At 49.0% G+C, this 18,266-nt stretch overlaps 1 protein-coding gene and 1 long non-coding RNA gene across 7 annotated transcripts in view; one reads left to right on the top strand and one right to left on the bottom strand.

Moving 5' to 3' along the window:
• The window catches only part of LOC137451765 (uncharacterized), a 30,296-nt gene extending 19,603 nt beyond the window's left edge, over positions 1 to 10,693 (top strand). Inside the window, exons 4-7 of one of the 2 annotated variants that reach the window (XR_010989891.1) lie at positions 1,022 to 1,212; positions 6,172 to 6,384; positions 8,419 to 8,608; positions 10,395 to 10,693. This is a non-coding gene — a long non-coding RNA (uncharacterized lncRNA). Of the gene's footprint in view, positions 1 to 1,021; positions 1,213 to 6,171; positions 6,385 to 8,418; positions 8,609 to 10,209 lie in introns of both variants that reach the window. The other variant, XR_010989890.1, reaches the window with a different exon arrangement.
• Positions 1 to 15,889, bottom strand: part of SRPK1 (SRSF protein kinase 1) — a 30,626-nt gene extending 14,737 nt beyond the window's left edge. For 2 of the 5 annotated variants that reach the window (XM_068159494.1, XM_068159498.1), the window contains exons 1-6: positions 15,802 to 15,889; positions 15,641 to 15,701; positions 2,600 to 2,733; positions 1,048 to 1,156; positions 560 to 647; positions 73 to 160 (exon numbers count right to left, since the gene is read on the bottom strand). In XM_068159494.1, coding sequence (XP_068015595.1) covers positions 73 to 160; positions 560 to 647; positions 1,048 to 1,156; positions 2,600 to 2,733; positions 15,641 to 15,701; positions 15,802 to 15,853 — 532 coding nt within the window. In that variant the 5' untranslated portion in view covers positions 15,854 to 15,889. Of the gene's footprint in view, positions 1 to 72; positions 161 to 559; positions 648 to 1,047; positions 1,157 to 2,599; positions 2,734 to 6,359; positions 7,072 to 15,640; positions 15,702 to 15,801 lie in introns of those variants that run through there. The other 3 variants (XM_068159495.1, XM_068159496.1, XM_068159497.1) reach the window with 3 other exon arrangements.
• Between the last annotated feature and the right edge of the window lie 2,377 nt (positions 15,890 to 18,266).

The following is an 18,266-nucleotide window of genomic DNA, read 5'->3' as shown; positions in this document are numbered from 1 at the left end:
ACCCTGATATGACAGCTGCCCAGTGACTCCCAGCTTTAGGTCGTTCTGTGTCTCTGTTCCACAAAAGGATACGTGAACCATTAACTCCTGAAATCTTGAAGTCATCTAATAACTGCACAACTCTCTCTTTACTTGGGTCGTTTGGATCACTGTTGCGGACCTGCAGAGAGAAAAAGAGGATTCATTTTGTGTTCCTTGAGGCAGTTACTGGGCAAGAGAATATTCTGAAGTCAGATCTGCACTACTGTTAGGTTCCCATCCAAATTCTCTGCAGCTCGATGATCCAGAAATCATTGGGCTGGAAATGACCTTAAAGATCATCTAGCTCCAACCCTCCTGCCAGGGGATACCTCTTACTAGATCAGGTTGCTCAAGGCCCCATCCAGCTTGGCTTTCAACATTTCCAGGCAAGGAGCCTCCACAACTTCCCTGGGCCACCTGTCCCAGTGCCTCACCCCCCTCACAAGGAAGAGTTATCAAGTGTGTGACTGATGTGAACTCCCCAGAATGAATTTACAAACATCAAAACAAAACCTGACCCCCACTCCCAGGCACTCACCGATTTTAGCAGCTTGATCTCATCCAGTGCTGTTTCTGTGTAGTGCTCTGCACTCTTCACCACCTTCATTGCCACAAATCTCCTCCCTCTGTGCATGAAGGGTAAGCAAATTGGAAACTATTAACTCAAAGAACTCACTCTCCAGGATTACCCTAATTCTTTTGCATACAAGAGAACTACTTAAAGGCATCAAGGAAAAATAAGGTTTAAACACTCCTAAAGATTGTTTCTGGGTCTCTTTTATAGAAGTGCCCACGTTAGTCATTGCTCATAAAATGGAATAATAGGTCATAGGCTGCTGAACACAAGAGCCTTCTTTCCACAGATGCGGTTTGTCCTGCTCACTCCCTCCCACACTGGCATGCACAGCATGAAAAGCAGCTTCTGTGTTAGGATGTGGATAGGTATGGTTTGTATTTTAATCTGCAAGTCTAAAGATACTTTCTGCTCATGTTTGTGCAGTGCTGTGCCAGAAGAGAAGGACTTACTGGATGTCCCAAGCCAGCCACACAGTGGAGAAGTGGCCCCATCCCAGCTTCCGAATCACATGGTAGCGGCCATTGAAGAGGTCTCCTATTTTCACAAGATGATAACCACCTGGAGACACAGGGGGAAGAGTTGCATCAAGAAATCACACAAGTGCTGAAGAGCAGGTATGTGAACAAGCAACACAACCTGAGGCAGACTTATTTGATGTGTTCAAAATTTTAATCATACCACCAAATGCAAATATTTCTCTAATTGGACCTTGCTACAATATGCAGCAAGGGGAGAGGAAGAGCTGTGAGCAGCCCTCTGCTTGATGGAGGAGTTCTCATCTAATTGAACTAGAGTGACTGACTTCTGTTCAATGTAGGTCATCACTGCAGCACCATAAAAGAATTATTTCCCTCAGTGAAAGCAAGTCTGCTAGGCTGGAAAACAGAGCTTATGGTGTTCTGGAACAGAAGCTCGCTGCTAAATCCCAGCGCTGCTTTTGCATGCTGGGTAACATGAAAAAGCTCTGCAGCCATGATCCCCACAGAGCTTCCCCTGCAATTACTCTCATGACTGAAAGGCACTTGGCCATTTAACATCACCACCAAAATCAGCAAAGTCTCTTCCCTGTACCTTGAGTGACTCCCATCATGGACTGCTGCTGTAATCAGCAGCTTGGAAGTAAAGGCACCAGAAGCCAGACACAGACACAAGGGAAATGGCAGAGAATGGAAGGAAGAGAATCTGTGATTGTTAACTGGAATGTGGAGAAGGACCTGGGAGTGCTGGTAGACAACAATCTCACCAAGGGCCAGCAAGGTGCCCTGATGGCTAAGAAGCCCAATGGCATCCTGTGGTGCATGGAGAATGTGGCCAGTAGGTCAAGGGAGGTTATCCTCCCTCTCTAATGTGTCCTTTTTCTGATGACAATCAGAAAGAAATTGAATGTTTTACCCATTTTGAAAGCCCTCTGGCACAGAGGAGAAGCTAACAGCTTTAGGCACAGGCATTAAAAGCAGCTCTCCAACTCAAATCTTGACTGATAACAAAGGGAAGCTTGGAGAATACTTTCTTCATTTCAGGCTATCTTAAAAAATGTTATTATCATCATGCAGTTTGAAAACAAAAACAACACATAAAAGGAAGAGGGGAACCTATTTTTATTCTCTGTAATAGATGGGAAACTGAGGGAATTCCATAGAGAATCTCAGGAGGCTCCTCTCTCCTTAGCAAACTTCCCCCTTTATACTGAGCATAGAATGGTTTGGGTTGGAAGGGACCTTAAGATCATCCAGCTCCAACCCCCCTGCCATGGGCAGGGACACCTCCCACCAGCCCAGGTTGCTCAAGGCCTCATCCAATCTGGCCTTGAAAACCCCCAGCCAGGTGTTCCATCATCATCACAACCATCATCCACAACCTCCCTGCTCAACCCCTACCAGTGTTTCACCACCCACACTCTGAAGAATCTCTTCCTCATCTCCAGTCTAAATCTCCCTTCCTCAAGCTTCCATTTCTTGATTACACTGAGAGCTCTGCACCTTGGAAGAGGCAAGCTCTCACCTTTACAGTAATCGTTTGGATCCTCCTGTTCGTCGTCGTCGGACCCCAGGATCTCCTCCTCTTGCTCTGGGAGCTCATTCTCCGTCTGAGCAGCAGGGCCCCGGTGCTGAGTGTCGGGTCTGGAAGAGAACACACTGCATGTCTCACACACGTTACTCCAGTTCAGCAGCTTGCATCTCACATGGGGGATTGCTGATAACACAGCAGACAAGACTCAGCCTTCACAAAAACTACTCTCACACTTCAGTATTTTTTTTCCTCCCCACTCCCCAGGCAGTGTTAAAGTGGATCAAAAAATTCTTTATAACCTAGTAAGAAATAAAACTTCCTGCTCTAGATTCACTTTTAGAGTGAAATAAAGACCACATAAGAGTGACCTAAACACTTAGTGATCCCACCCAAACACTCCTCTCTTGGACCCACTTCTCAGCCTTTCATTCAGTGAGGACTTCCTATGGAATCACAGAATAGTTTGGGCTGGAAGGAAACTCAAAGATCATCCAGCTCCAAGCCCCCTGCCATGGGCAGGGATACCTCCCACCAGCCCAGGTTGCTCAAGGCCTCATCCAACCTGGCCTTGAACACTTCCACAGAGGGGGCATCCACAACCTCCCTGAGCAACCTGTTCCAGAGTCTCACCACCCTCACTCTAAAGAATTTATTCCCAGTCTCCCCTCTCCCAGCTCAAAGCCACTGCCCCTTGTCCTGTCACTACTAACCCTTGTCAAAAGTCCCTCCCCACAGCTCTCCTGCAGCCCCTTCAGGCACTGGGAGACTGCTCTAAGGTCTCTCCAGAGACCCCATGGCAGGAGAATTGGAAGTAGATTATCTTTAAGGTCCCTTCCAACCCAAACCCTTCTAGGATTCTATGATTCCTCTGTACTCCAACTCCTTCAGGGCAGCTCCCTGCTTACAATCAGACATGGCAGTAACACAGGGGGTTGGTTACTGCCTTTACAAAACATGCCAGGGAATGGTTAAACCTCTACGTAGTTTAATCTTCAATTCCCCCCTGTACAGAGCAAACATTTCTAACTGAAACACTGCCTATAGCCCATCTCCACTGGGGCAGGACTTCATGGCCAGATAGTGCAGGATATTAACTTTAACTTTCTTTTCTTGGAAGTGTAAGGTATTAAGAGTGCTCCAAAGAAGTGGGCAGCAATTTCTTTCCAGCCATGACGTCCAGGCAGCAGATAAGATTCTTTACAATGAGCTTCCCTGTCAGGGTGAATTAGCGGAAGTGTTTTGTACTCAAACTATTGTTCCAAGCGAAGCAGCAGATCCCACCAATGCCTTCCCACCACCCTGTTCCAAATCCAACCCCTTCTGCTCAAAAGGCAGAACTGCTGAGAGAGTGGCTGCTTATGGCAGTGGATATCCTGAGGCAAATCCACCTTCAGGGGCAATTTTTACAGCTTACCAGCTGGGGTTCTGTGCGTCGTATCGTGGCCATGATCTTAATCCACGAGATCAAGCTGGTATTTGCATTGTCATATTCATAGAATGGATTGGGATGGAAAGGACCTTAAAAACCATCTCGTTTCAACCCCCTGCCATGGGCAGGGATACCTCCCACCAGCCCAGGTTGCTCAAGGCTTCATCCAACCTGGCCTTGAACACTTCCACAGAGGGGGCATTCACAGCCTCCCTGGGCAACCTGTTGCAGTGTCTCCCCATCCTCACTCTAAAGAGTTCTCCCTCATCCCACCACTACAAGCCCTTGTAAACAGTCCCTTCTTGTAGGCTTGGAAGGAGTTTTGAGCAGTTCTACAGCAACATTAACTTTCAGCATTTACACATCACAGAATCACTGAATGTTAGGGGTTGGAAGGGACCTCTGGAGATAAGAGTCCAACCGCCCTGCCAAAGCAAGATCAGTTAGGGCAGGTCACAGGAATGCATCCAATTGGGTTTGAAAGACTCCAGAGAAAGACTCCACAACCTCCCTGGGTAGCCTGATTCTGCTGAGCCTTCATATATCAACTACATCACTACACATGCCAGCTCCAGCCACCTGAGGTATCTATGAAGCATAAAAAGGAAGAAATTGCACGTTCCAATCTGATCAAGACTAAACTTGTAGCCATTTATACTCTGGAATGGAAGTTTGTTAAACAGGAGCTGTAAAGGTCACCCTGGGCACAACAGAACCTGCCTTGCTGATCCTTTTAATTCAAGAACAGGACAAGTAATGCACATTAGTGGTCCTGAAGCATAAAACAAGACTGTCAGACAGTCCACTGCTGCCAGGCTAATGAGACATTTATTAACAACCTTGCAGCTTGAACCAGCCCCAAGATATTAAGACACTTCCCCCTTCATGAAGCATAGAATTGCAAGTCAGGGGTAGGAAGAAGGAAAAATCAAGGAATCCAAGGGAAGGAGAAAGAAAGTCTTGGAGGTCAAAAGGCTACTTTAAAACTGCTGCATTCCTTTGGGGACAGCTGAGCTGCAGACAAAGTCACAGATGATCCCCAAATGATGAGCAGGCAGCAAAGGCCAGAAAGGGTCATGGAGGGAATGGCTGAAGGGGAGAATGGATGCTCAAATCTAACAAATCCTACAGACAGGGTCAAGAGAACTAGATCCCAGGACTCGACAGAAAGGAGAATTTAAGGCTAGCAGCCACACCCATAGTGTAAGTCCTACAGAGTCCTTCTGCCCAGCACTGCTTCAAGGCTGTCATTTGTGTCCCTGTGCAAGCTGCAGGGGATTAGAAGGGGTTCAAAAGGAAATTCAGCTGAAGAGGCAGCGATGCAGACAGCAGGCTCACGCCATCCTGCAGTGCCAGTGCTTCTTAATAATAGTCATTTCATGCATCAAGGAAGAAGTTACTGGAAGCACTAAATAAAGCCCATTCTCTTGGTAGCTTTCTACAGCCCTTTCTGCCCCCAAGAAGGGGCTGACGAGTCACGCTGCTGACAGCCTGCTCCACGACACACCCTGTAGCCTGCATCCCAGTCTGTCCTGGGGATCCAAAAGCATTTCCCTTCTACATTATCCTCTGTTCCACCAAGTAATGTGGCAGGGAGCTGTATTCAGGTCACGTCCATTTCTACAGGGCTGTTTTCCTTACAAAATCACCTCCAAAACACAGCTCATCCCTTCACCCTCCTGCAAAAACTCATTGCATCCCACCACCAGAAATCCCCAGAGTGACTACATCAGCTGCAGACAGGGATTAAAAGAGACTTAATCACTGCAGAACAGGTCTTAATACCAAAGAAAAACTGATAGACAAACCCATAACCCTCCTCTGTCTGCTCCTCTCTCACAGACAGTACTCTAAAAGGCACAAAAGGCTGCTAGAGACAGCAGAAAAATCCATACTCTGTGTTTAAAGATGACAGCTGGGACAGCTGTCTGCAACACTGCAAGAGGCAGAGAAAATACAGAAGGACCCTGGGAAAAGCTGGTGAAGAGTTTGCACATTAAAAAGCCAAAATCAAGTGTTCCAGGGTACTTATTTTTCTGTAGCCACCTCCGTTCTACTTAACACCACCTTGATCACCTTTCACTTTTGCTCTCTCAATGTGCTAATTAACCAGCAGAATTAACTGGATTTGCAGGGTCTCTCTCCACAACTGTATCACTTAAGGGACAACAATGTGGCACAGCAAGGCTAAAGCAAAACACCAGACCTATGGAATTCATGGGAATCCACATCTAGAGACCCTCCCAAAAGTCCTGACCCTCTGGGGAATGCCTGAAGGACTGCCAATTCTCAAGACAAAAAGAAGAGAAGAGGGCAACTTACCTGCAGGAAGCACGGCCGCCCATGGGTAAGGATATCAGCGAGGACAGCCCAGCAGTTTTCGACAGAGCCATTAAAATCCAGGTGCCAGAGTGGGGGGGAGGTGGGGGGACATGGGTGGCAGTGGAGGGGCTGGTTCTTCTGGAACGCAGCACAGCTTTGTGAGAGGGTGAGGGAGAAGAGGGCTTTGCCTCCACCACCCAGCTGCACTGCACTGCATTGCAGGTACAGGGCCTTGCAGCAAGGCTGGGGCTGCTCTCAGCACATCCTCCTGCAAATCCACTCAGGTTAGGGGGCTGAGCATAACGAGATTCATCTCCTCCTCTTGATGTTTACCTGTCTCAATCTTCCCTCTAATGAAATTAGGAATTCAGTCAGATACTTTGTTCCATCTTCCTGAACCAGCCGGTTTTATTTGCCTATTCAATACTCCACTGGATTCAAAGCTCAGGTGAAGACAAGGCTGATGGTAATTGCCTACAGTCCAACCCTTTTGATACCAGAACACTAGCACAGGGTGTTCAAAGGAAGAGTTTTCTGAAGTAATTCCAAACCTCCCCATCCAGAGTGATGAGAAAAATTGAGCCTTTATGCCTACAAGTCACCAAAAAACGCAGGAGGAGGAGGAGTAAAATCTTCTTTAAAAAGGTGAACTGAGCATTTTCCCCAGCAGCAGGCACTTAACATCAGGCTCTGATGATGCAGAAGAATTACCAGTCATTTCCTGTGCCTGTTTATCCTGCTGGTTTATGTAAGTGATAGGGAAACAAGTCAGCAACAACGTGACAGAACACGGAACCACTGGAGATTTTTCTCTGCCAGGGAGGGCTGCTTGGTAGTGAAAGCTCTGAAGCTGACTCCCCAGCTTTCAACCACAGGGTTTAAAGAACTGGACTCAGCCTGTCTAACTAAAAGTATTTTCACCTCAAAAGCTCAATCAAGTTTGAACATCCTATTAACAGTTCAGTGTTGCCAAACCTCACATTAGGCGTTGACAACATGCAAAATTTTCCACTGCAGACAAGATTTTGCTCCACATCCACTGAACCCATCAACTGACAGCTCTGCAAGGCAGGGACACGAACAGTTATCTGCAGGAGCTCACTTTCAGTCACTCATTTGTGTCCTACAGAAGTGTTCAAAGAGTTTGGAATAAAAACCTTTTGTGCCCTCTTGCCCCTTTCCCACAGAATCACTTTTCTGGGTCACACAGTAAAAAGTAAGGTTAAAAAAAGGATCAAGAGGCCTCAGTTGCTCCATGTCCTCACAGATTTGTGTTGAGGTAGGTCCAACAGCACCAGGAGGACCAGAAGATGGGAGACTGTCAGGACAGACAGTGCAGTGCAAAGCAGTGTCCTTTGGGCTGTCGAGCAGCACCAGCCTGGGCTCCTTCACTGCTCTCTGTAACTCACCAGCCAAGCCACCACAACAGCCAAGTCTCCACATGCAGCTTCACCAGCAAAACTCAGAACTGGTTTCCTCCACCCCAGCAACTTACATAACAAATCACTTGGCCAGGTCTTTGCTTCTCCTATTGAGGAGTGTTGGCAACTTCTTCCAAACTCTTATTTTGTAAAGGAAATTACTATTTTCCCTTGTGCCCAAACCAGGAGAAATGCTGCCCAGCAACCTGCTACCTACCAACCTGCTTCACACAGATACCAAAGCAGACCCCTCCCAGCAAGGGAGGCAGCACACATTTTGTCCTAGTCCCTTCTCATCCCTCTCATTCTTACACACATGCTAACTAAAAAGATCTCTCCTTTTTCCTCATCACCTCAGTCTGTCAGTCCTTTGATCCTCACAGAGATGATGCCTGTCTGTAGGAAACTGCTTTCCTAAATGGTTTTTAAGCTGCCTGCAGCACAATCTTTATGAGCAGTCAGTCCTGATTTGAGAGCCCAAATTACATAGAGGAAGCATCCCCAAACAGTATCCAATTCAGCAGGCATAAAACAAATGACTAATCCAGCTCAGGGTGCAGGAGATGCAGGTAAGAATATTCCAACAAACCCTGGGACTCTGGCTGAAGGGGTTCACCTCCTCCTCTACTCTGCCCTAGTCAGGCCACAGCTGGAGTTCTGTGTCCAGTTCTGGGCTCCCCAGTTCAAGACAGACAACTACTGGAGAGAGCCAAACAGAGGCTACAAGAATGATGGATTGGAACACCTCTGAGAGGAACCTGCAGCTGTTTAGTCTGGAGAAGAACAGCCCAAGAGGGGATCTGCTCAATGATTACAAGTAACTTAAAGGTGAGTGTCAAGAAGATAGGGCAGTCTCTTTTCAGTGGTGCCCAGTGACAGAATGAGGGACACCTGATAGAAACTGCAACACAGCAAAAACTGCTGTGAGGCTGCTGGAGCCCTGGAGCAGGCTGCCCAGAGAGGTTATGGAGTTTCCTTCTCTGGAGAGATTCCAGACACCCCTGGCCACTGTGATCCTGGGCAAGCTGCTCTGAGTGCCCTGTTTTAGCAGGGAGGTTGGACTGAATGATCTCCACATGTGCCTTCCAATCCTCATCATTCTGTGATTCTCTGGTGCTTTCCACCTTAACCAGCCACCAGAGTGGGTGTTTCCAGAGTGAAACACCAACTGCAGCCAGCTATCCCTTCAAGTGCTTCAAAGGATTCCTTGTTTTCCTCTGGGAAGAGGGGAGAAACCACACTCCATATGGCATGGTGAGAAGCCAGGATTTCAAACCTCTCTCCCATTTTCACACCCATGCACCAAGACAATGTCTCTTTAAGGGGAGTCTGCTTGCCAGACTGCATCTCATTGCATCTCATTACTGCTCCTCAGCCTGCCTGTAATTTCTAGATCATGTTAAGGCACATCTAGGCTGAGGGCCTGCTGCTGGTGCCAGCCTCCACCATGCTTATGTGTAGATCTGCTGGCAAAGCCACCATCCATCAGTGTTAGACTGAAACTTGAATAGGAATCCATGTTTGAAACACTAAAACTATTTCCCTGCTTGTATGCACTTCACTTTTCTGCTTAAGAAATTCAGTATTTGAGGGGATCTGGAGGAATTATAAATTGTGGGAGACTTACAAGGCCATAACCCACATTATTTTGTGCTTTCTTCAGTAAAACAGGGCTGAAAGTGAACGAATAACAGGTATTTCTATCAGTGAGGGATCCACAGCACCTGCTGCTGTACAACAGCCATCACAGAGCTACAGAAACGCTCCTGTTGAGAGCTCCAAGAGGGCTGGAGATGGTCTAACATTTAGTTTTGACAGATCAGCCCTCAGAGGCACCAAGATATACTTTGGTTGAGCAAATCTGTGGGAGTTCAGTTTGAAGAGAAGCAATAATGATGTCTCAGGAGGATGGTACTAATGCCCAAATAACAGAGGCAATCAAGTTTCTTGCTCCCTAGACCCACTCCCCCATACCAGCACTTAATGAGCTGTTTGCAGAACTGTCTGCTATTCCAGCTATTACACACCATGGGACTTCCATGGAAACCAACAGATCTTCAGCTGTGCCTTGTCACAGTCTGTCAAATACAGAAGTATTTGAATGAAAACATCCCATGGGTGATGTGTTCTGAATCCACCTGAAACTTCTGTTCAAAATACTTAGGGAAGATGCAGTGCTGGTATTGATGATGAAAAACCATAATTTGAAGAAAAACATCACCCAAGATCCTGATTCCAGGCAAAATTTTGAACAAGGGAGTTGAGGAAAAAAAATTGTCAGAACCCCAGGGCTCCTCAAAACCAGCAGGAAAATGGAAGCAGCAAGACATGCAATAACGAGCTGGAAAGTATCAGGCTCCACTAGGAATTTTCTGCTCCCCAGTGTGTATAGATGGAAAATAAACCAATTTCCTCCTCTATCTTCACAGCAATTCTAGTGAGGAGGAAGAAAGAAGGGAGCTTTCACTGCCTGTTAAGAGTTTGGCTAGAAAATTCCAGACAATTGTAAAGCAGCTTCTTGAAAATACTGATTATTGAGGGCATCTGGGAATGGGGAGAGGAAGCAAGACAGAGGTACTGTGCCAGCTCAGCTCTGCCACTGCCTTCCCTGCAGGAGCACACTAAGCTGGAGAAACTATTGAAAACCCTGGGAAAGAATCTCCTCCTCTCAGGAAAGCCTCTAAGAAAGGATTAACTAAGATCACCACCAAGGACAAACCCAGCAGTGCTTCAGCTCATGTGCATGTTTCAGAACAAGCCACACACTGTAACTGAACAGCTGCCACAAGCTCTGAGGCACAACAGCTTAACTCTCCTCACACAGAACTGCTGGGGCTGTGCAGAAGCAGCCCAACTTCTCCTGAAATACAAAAGGCACTGGAATTGATGGACCACTATTACCATCTGGACATGGGGAGGAACAGCCTCCTGCACCAGTACATGTGAGAGGCTGACCTGCTGGAAAATCTCTGTGAAGAAGCACCTGGCAGTGCTGGTGCCCCATGAGCCAGTAACATGCCCTCATGGCCAAGAAGGTAAATGGCCTCCTGAAGAAGAGTGTGGCCAGCAGGTCAAGGGAGGTTCTTCTTCCCCTCTAACTGGCCCTGGTGACATGACATCTGGAGTCCTGGGCCCAGTTCTGGGCACCCCAGTATGTGGAGCCTTCAAAAAGTCAAGCTTTGCATCTGCACTTTGCTTGCACAGCTTCCTGAACAGCCACTGCCTGCACCACAGCACTGCAAACACACCCATGCCTCCGTCTGTGCGTGGGACATGAGAAGTAGGAAGCAGCCACCTTGTGGTCGATGAAAAGCTGAACCATGGACATCTCTACTCAGCACAGCTCAGGGAACACCAGGACACCCCAACTCTGCTTTCAGTTTTCCATAAGTCATCATACAAGAACGAGGACAGGACCTGGCCTCAGGAAAGCCTCATGCATCATCACGCCTTCCTGAGGACCAGGGCAGCAACACCCTGCACACATTTATCTGCCGGTGCTGAACTCCAAAGGTATTAGTGAATCACAGAGCCACAGAACTGGTTTGGGTGGAAAAGACCTCTAAGATCATCAAGACCAACTGTCAACCTAAGACCACCATGACTATTAAACCATGTCCCCAGGTGCCATGTCCACACATTTCCTCTTGAACACCTCCAGGGATGACGACTCCACCGCCTCCCTGGGCAGTCTGTTCCAATGCCTGACCACTCTTGCAGCAAACAAATTTTTCCTCATCTCCAACCTAAACCTCCCCTGGCACAATTTCAAGCTCTTTCTTCTTGTTCTATTCACCTGGTCCTAGGGAGAAGAGACCAACTCCCACCTCACTCTAGCCTCCTTTCAGGGAGTTGTAGTGAGCCAGCTGGTCTTCCCTCAGTGTGACCGTTTTGCTCCTCCGGCTGTGGCTAGCTGTGGTCAAACATTTCTTTTCCTTCACTTTGTGGGGGGGAGAAGGCTGTGCCTTCCTCTTAAACCCACGACACACAGCCTCCTTTTCTCCAGGCTGAACACCCCCAGGTCCCTCAGCTCCTCCCCAGCCCTTACCTCCAGACCCTTCACCAGCTTCTTTACCCTTCTCTGGACCCATTCCAGCCCCTCAATGTCCTCCTTGCGGCGAGTGGCCCAAAACTGAACCCAGCGTTCAAAATGCTTCAAACAACTTCCAAAAAATCTGCAATTTTGACAACTGGGCAAAAAAATAACCACCCCAAAATAAGCCCAAAATACCCCCCCAAATGTACGTCAGCAGATAGAGCTGACTAGTTCAGGCTGAGTTATTGAAGTTTTAGCAAGAAGGAAAAGCTTGGGAGCCCACGAGTTCCTTCTTTAAAGGCAGGCCTTTTTTTGAGTGCCTTTGCAGATCAACTGACTGTTAGTGCCTGAGATGTATTAATTTTATCATTTCATGAGGTGTGAACATCACATACTTCCAGAGAGCTTCCAGCAAAGCTCTCTCTTGGCAGGCACACCCTCTGCAGTAGCCTACGTACCAAACTCCCTGGGTTATATTAGCAGCTCTGACGTGTGGATTTCCTGACAGATTCCTAATATTGAGGAAAAGGCCAAGCAGAAGCTTGCCTCTCATTTCCTAAAAATAATTTAGATTGAAGCAATTTAAGTTGTATTTCCTTGCCTTTTTTTTTTTTTTTCTTGGTAGAAGAGGCTGCAAAAAAAGCAGTGCTTCAATTCAAGGCCACAAAGCAACCCAGGGGAAGACAACATAAAGTCAGGATCTTCCCTTTATCTAGGTTTGGTTTTTGTCCCTCTAAGGCATTCAGCTGTCACTCTCCCTGCCCTGCCTCCTCCTCAATTCTCAGGGGAACAGGAGCTAGGCTAAGGTACACAGCTACCACACAACTCCACAAGAAACAGGCTGAGCAAGCAGAAGCTTCCCAAGCAAAGATTTGGGACAGTTGGCTTAAGGATTCTTCCAGGCTGCTGAAAGACTTGGGTTAGTTCTACAGGGGTGAGAAGACAGATAGTACCAAGAAACTTTGTCTGCTCTCTTTCTGCAAGAGATAAACACACTCCCACCTTCACCTTGACATTGATATCAAATAGGAAGGATGGGAAGAAATAGGAACACCCTGGACTTGTGGAAAAGGAAGAACTTGGCTCACCTTCCTAGAAAAGAAAACTAAGTCTCAGAACTGTGATTAGTATTTGCAAGAGGTTTCTGTAAGTAACCAGTTTAGGCTGGTCCTGTCTGAACCTCAACAGCAGCAATTTTACCAACTGGATGGTGAAAAACCAGCAGTAACTTCCCTGCTTTGTACCACACATGACCCATTTGGATTATTCTAATCTTTCCAAGTGCTTTTAATTGTGCTGAATCCGACTGGGTTGATAGGGAAACCTACAGCAGGCATGGCTGCTTCATTTCTAAAGTGAAAGACAATGAATTGTTTTAAATCCCTTCAGCACATTCTCTGCATTTCTTATACTTACCCATAATAAGATCACTCCCAAGCCTTACCAACCTTAACCTGTTAAAAATCAGTTGTTTCATGCTTTTTACTGCCCTCCATAGAGAGAGAGGGGAAAAAAAATACTGCATGTGTGTGATCTGATCAACTACCATGGAACATTAGATGTTAAAAGGACATTTTATGTGGTTTCAGGTTTAGATTTAATGGAGAAAGTCTTGCAACAACCCAGTTAAGCTTATTTTAGAAGATTTAACTAGAGCAGCTTTGTATTTAAATAGCACAAATGTCATGGAACCACCCCTAAAGTCAGGTGCCAAGCCTGGGTTCTTTTTTGCTGTGTAACATAAAGCATGGAATATATTTAATTGCTGAGGCAAGGTCTGCTAAACCTACAGCACCAGAAAAGAGTTGAAAATCGGAGTTTTAGATGAAACTTAGCCTTTTATGAATCAGGTGACAAAAGCCAAGAGCTAACTAGCACTCAAATCAACCTTTGGGGCAAAATCAAGAGCTAACCAGCAAAGCAGTTAACCCATTCTACCTAAAGAAGAAATTATTGAAAAGGTTTTAAAACACAGAAGAAACCCCCAAGCAAACATGCCAGCACTGAGAGTTACCATTCAGCAACCTCAGAATTCACACAGAATTCCCTTGCCAACTGTGGGCTCGACTGGCAGAGTCAGTATTGTTTGTCTGCAGCTGGACAAGAAAAAGTAACTGCTATAGAATTAAACAAAGGATTATTCATTCAGAAATTAGGATGCAAATAACACTAGGGAAAGAGGAGAGCTCTTCAAAAACTGCACTCAGGCTGTCCCTGAGAAATACCACAACATTGCACTGGTGAGGCCACACCTCAAAATCCTGGGCTCAGTTTCTGGGCCCTCACTCTGACATTGAGGGACTGAAGCAGGTCCAGAGAACAGGGCTGGGGAGGAGCTGCTGAGGGAACTGGGGATGCTCAACCTGGAGAAAAAGAGGCTGAAGGGAGACCTCATTGCTCTCTACATCTCCCTGCAAGAAGACTGGCCCCAGGTGAGGGTTGGTCTCTTCATCCAGGGAACAAGTGAAAGGACAAAAGAAAACAGCTCCAAGCTGCACCAGGGGAGGTTTAGGTTGGCCATGAGAAGAAGAAATTTCTTCACTGAAAGGGTTCTCAAACACTGGAACAGGCTTCTCCAGGGAGGTAATTAACTTCCCATCCCTGGAGATGCTTGAAAGAGGCAGAGATGTGGTGCTGAGGGACATGGTTTAGCACCAGCCTTGGTAGAGTTAAACAATGGTTGGACTTGATGACCTTAGAATCATTTTGGTTGGAAAAGACCTTTATGAGCACGTACAAGAGAGCACAGAAACACAGCACACACGTCCCAAAGAGTTTAGTTAATGGTCCTCACCCTTCAGAAGCCTCCTCTCAAAACAAATTAATCTCTTCAGGAGACAACAAGCAAATATTTTTAAGTCTTTATGATTTGTCTGAGGAAGTGACTAAGAAAGCATTAGCCTAGGCCTAAGGAGAAATCCCTCGAATTCCCATCCCTAAAGCTTTACTCACTAAATCCCTTTGGCTCCTAGGCACCAGCAAGTGGAAAACCTCCTGAGGTAGCAGGGATTTTACACAAACCAGCAGCATTTTACTGAGCACACACAGAACCAGCTCTAGGATTTACATCATCTTTCAATGGAAGGGAACCCCCCCAAGCAGCCCTGAATGCAGCCCATTGGGGGCCATTGTTTAGTATTTACTGGAGATCTTAGCGTCTGCAGCCAAAAGCTCACCACATAGAAAGGCTTGGGACATTCCTGCGGTAGGAGAGAAGCCACACAAGAGCATCAGAGAAGGAGGCAAACAACACATCGCAGGCTTCTGACGGCAAGATTCAAATCAATTTTTGAAAAAGTAATGAGGAGGAAGAGAGCCAAGAGAAGGAGGCTCCCAAAGGCTGCTCTGAAAGATCCAGAAAGGAGAAGGGACGCCAGAAATTCCCCCTGGCACGTCCTAGGGCCGGGGGAAGGAGGCTGCAAGGGCATGGCACCACACGCTGCAGGGCTGCAGCTCCACCACGGAGTCTGGGGGCGAATGGAGGGGACCCAGAGGCTTCTCACACCCCCAGACGGCTCCGCTCCCCCGCCAACGGAACCGCGAGCGCGGACGGCGAGAAAGAGTGACAAGCAGCCCCGGCGGGGAGCGAGACGGCACAAAACCCGCCGCCCCGGGCCAGCGGCAGCGCCAGCTCCCGCCTGTGCCGCCAAACGTGCCTCCAATTAAACCCGCCTCCCCACCCCGCCGAGCCCCAGGCCTCCGCACGCTCCTCCGCCGCAGGGCTCGCGGCCCCGGCCCCGCGGGGAAGGCCGGGGATTAACAAAGCGGTGGCGGTGCCGGCGGGAGCTGCCGCCTGAGGGGGAGCCCGGGGGGGCTGCACTTACTTCCTCTGGGCCTTGTCCTTCTTGGCTTTAGTTCGCTTCTTCCGGGCCTGCAGCGCCAGCACTGAAGGAGAGAAGGGGACAGAAACGTGAGGAACGGTACAGAGCGATGTGCACAGCCCCGAGGATGACGGGGGGATAAGAGGGGTCCACACGGCGCTCACCTTTCCGCTCCATGGCCGCCAGAGCCGGGAGCCGCGGGTACTCCCCGCGCATGCGCTCTCCACCCACCCCCTGCGCCACGCCGAGCGGCGGCGGCCGGAGCATGCGCGGCTTCGGCAGCTTCAGCCGCTTCCACACCTTCACGGCCGCAGCCCCGCCGCCGCCGCTGGGGGTGCCACTGGAGCTCGAGCTGTGCTCGGCGGCCACGCCCCAGCGCTGCCGGCGCCGCCCCCGCTCGTCCTCCGCGGGGAGGAGCGGCGCCGGCGGCACCTCCGGCGGCGGCATCATGGCTGGCGGGCGCGCGGGACGCGCGGGCGGGTGTGCGGTTGGCGCGCGCGGCGCGCGTTGCGGCGGGAGACGCCGCGGCTGTGGCGTCAGCGTCGCGCGGGTGAGGGTCCCTGGGAAGCCGTCATAAAGCGCTGGGAGCGTTTGGGCGGGAAGGGACTGAAATGGTCACCACTGAACCATGGCCCTCGGCACCACATCTACACGGCTTTAAAACGCCTCCAGGGATGAGCACTCCACCACTGCCCTGAGCCAGGCCTTGACAACCCTCAAGGGGAAGAAGTTGTTCCTCATGGCCAACCTAAACCTCCCCGACTGCAACTTGAGGCCGTTTCCTCTTGTCCTCTCACTTGTTCCTTGGGAGAAGAGAACAACCCCAGCCTGGCTCCAGCCTCTTTTCAGGGAGCTGTAGAGAGCGATGAGGTCTCCCCTCAGCCTCCATTTGTCCAGGCTGAACACCCCCCGGGTCCCTCAGCTGCTCCTCACCAGCCCTGTTCTCCAGTCCCTTCGCCAGCTTCATTGCCCTTCTCTGGATCTGCTCCAGCCCCTCATGTCCTTGGAGTGAAGGGCCGAAACTGACCCCAGTGTTAGAGGTGTAGCCTCACCAGCGCCCAGTACCGGGTGCTGATCCCTGCTGCAGTCCTGCTGGCCGCGCTGTGACTGAGTCAGAGCCGGGACAGCCGGCAGGGGGAGCCACAGCCACTGGCTGCAGCCGGAGCGTGAGCCCTGTCTGCTCCGGCTTTGATTGCCCGGACACAGCTTTTTGAACTGGGTCCCTCAGAGTACAATATCTTCCTCCTCTTCAGATGGGAACTCCTGGGTTCCAACTTGTGCCCGTTGGCCCTTGTCCCGTCACTGGGCACCACTGACAAGAGTCTGGCCCCAGCCTCTTACCCCTCATGTTTTGGCACTTGTTGAACACTGAGCAGATCCCTTCTCAGGCTGCTCTTCTGCAGGCTCAACAGCTCCAGGGCTCTCAGCCTTTCCTCCTCACAGAGATGCTCCAGGCCCCTCAGCATTTTCGAAGTCTCCACTGGACTCTCTCCAGTAGTTCCCTGTCTCTTGAATTGAGGAGCTAGAGCTGGACACAATACTCCAGATTCGGCCTCACCAGGGCAGAGTAGAGGGGGAGGAGAGCCTCCCTTGACCTGCTGGCCACATTCTTCTTTGTGCACCCCAGGATGCCATTGGCCTGGCATTCATTTTCAGAGCAGAACAAATGCCTTCAGACAATGGCCACACGTAACTGGTTTATCTGGTCCTTCCTCCTGGCTTCCTGCACAGTGTGACACACCACAGGGCATGGCCCCAAGAACAGCTTCTGCCTCTCTCTACATGACTCGTGATGTTCCTCAGCTGCTTTCTGTCTTCTGCAGCCATTTATGCACCACAGCCCCATGTCACTAGCACAGCACTGGTGGTGGTTTATGTACACTTTGTACCATCTGCCTGTTGGGATCTGTATCCTCTAATTCAACACAGAGGGGGAGCTGCCAGGGATTCTGCAGGAGAACATCCCACCACCAGCTGGGGAAGACATCAAAAAGTTGCTTTATGCATAAAACAGGTGGAGTTGTCACAACTAGGTCAGGTGAGAACGTCAAGCTGCCTCCCAACACATGATTACAGATGAGTCTTTGATCTCTGACTTCTGTGGGTTGTTTTAGAGGTATAGGTGGAGTCCTTGGCCATAAAGTACGTGCTTGGTCACTTCACAGCCTGCATCCATGGATTTGGGTTTGGCTAAACACAGGAGCCCTGTGTACAGGAGGGAGCAGAGTTACAGCACCACACAGCTATAAGGGAAAGAGATCAGGATCTTCTGGACTTCCTCTCAGCCAGCTTTTTGTTTTGCAACATGAAGACCCATAATTTGAATGCTGACATACTGACGTCGGAGCTGTCCCCTGGTGCTCAGCTCTGCAGAGTCACAGGGGTTGGAAGGAAAGATTCAGAACTTTGCAGACCAAGCCAAATAAATAAATAAATCTCTGAAGTTTGCAGTGGAGAATTTTGATGGTGCCAACAGTCAGGATTCACACTTGGATCTTAAACCAAGGCTGCTGCAGGACAGCCAACACGATTTGGAAATTGGGGCTGTGCTTTTTGTGGGGTTTGTATTACTCTGTTTTGAACAGAGCTGCAAGGAGCTTGGCATGAAGCCACTGTCCAAAACAATGCA

The sequence above is a fragment of the Melanerpes formicivorus genome, unplaced genomic scaffold (assembly GCF_026170545.1).
Source record: "Melanerpes formicivorus ecotype bairdi unplaced genomic scaffold, bMelFor1.0.p_v2 SCAF_46, whole genome shotgun sequence".
Classification (NCBI taxonomy): Eukaryota; Metazoa; Chordata; class Aves; order Piciformes; family Picidae; genus Melanerpes; species Melanerpes formicivorus.
The sequence above is the reverse complement of the archived record's forward strand: the minus strand, read 5'-3'. Positions and strand labels throughout refer to the sequence as shown.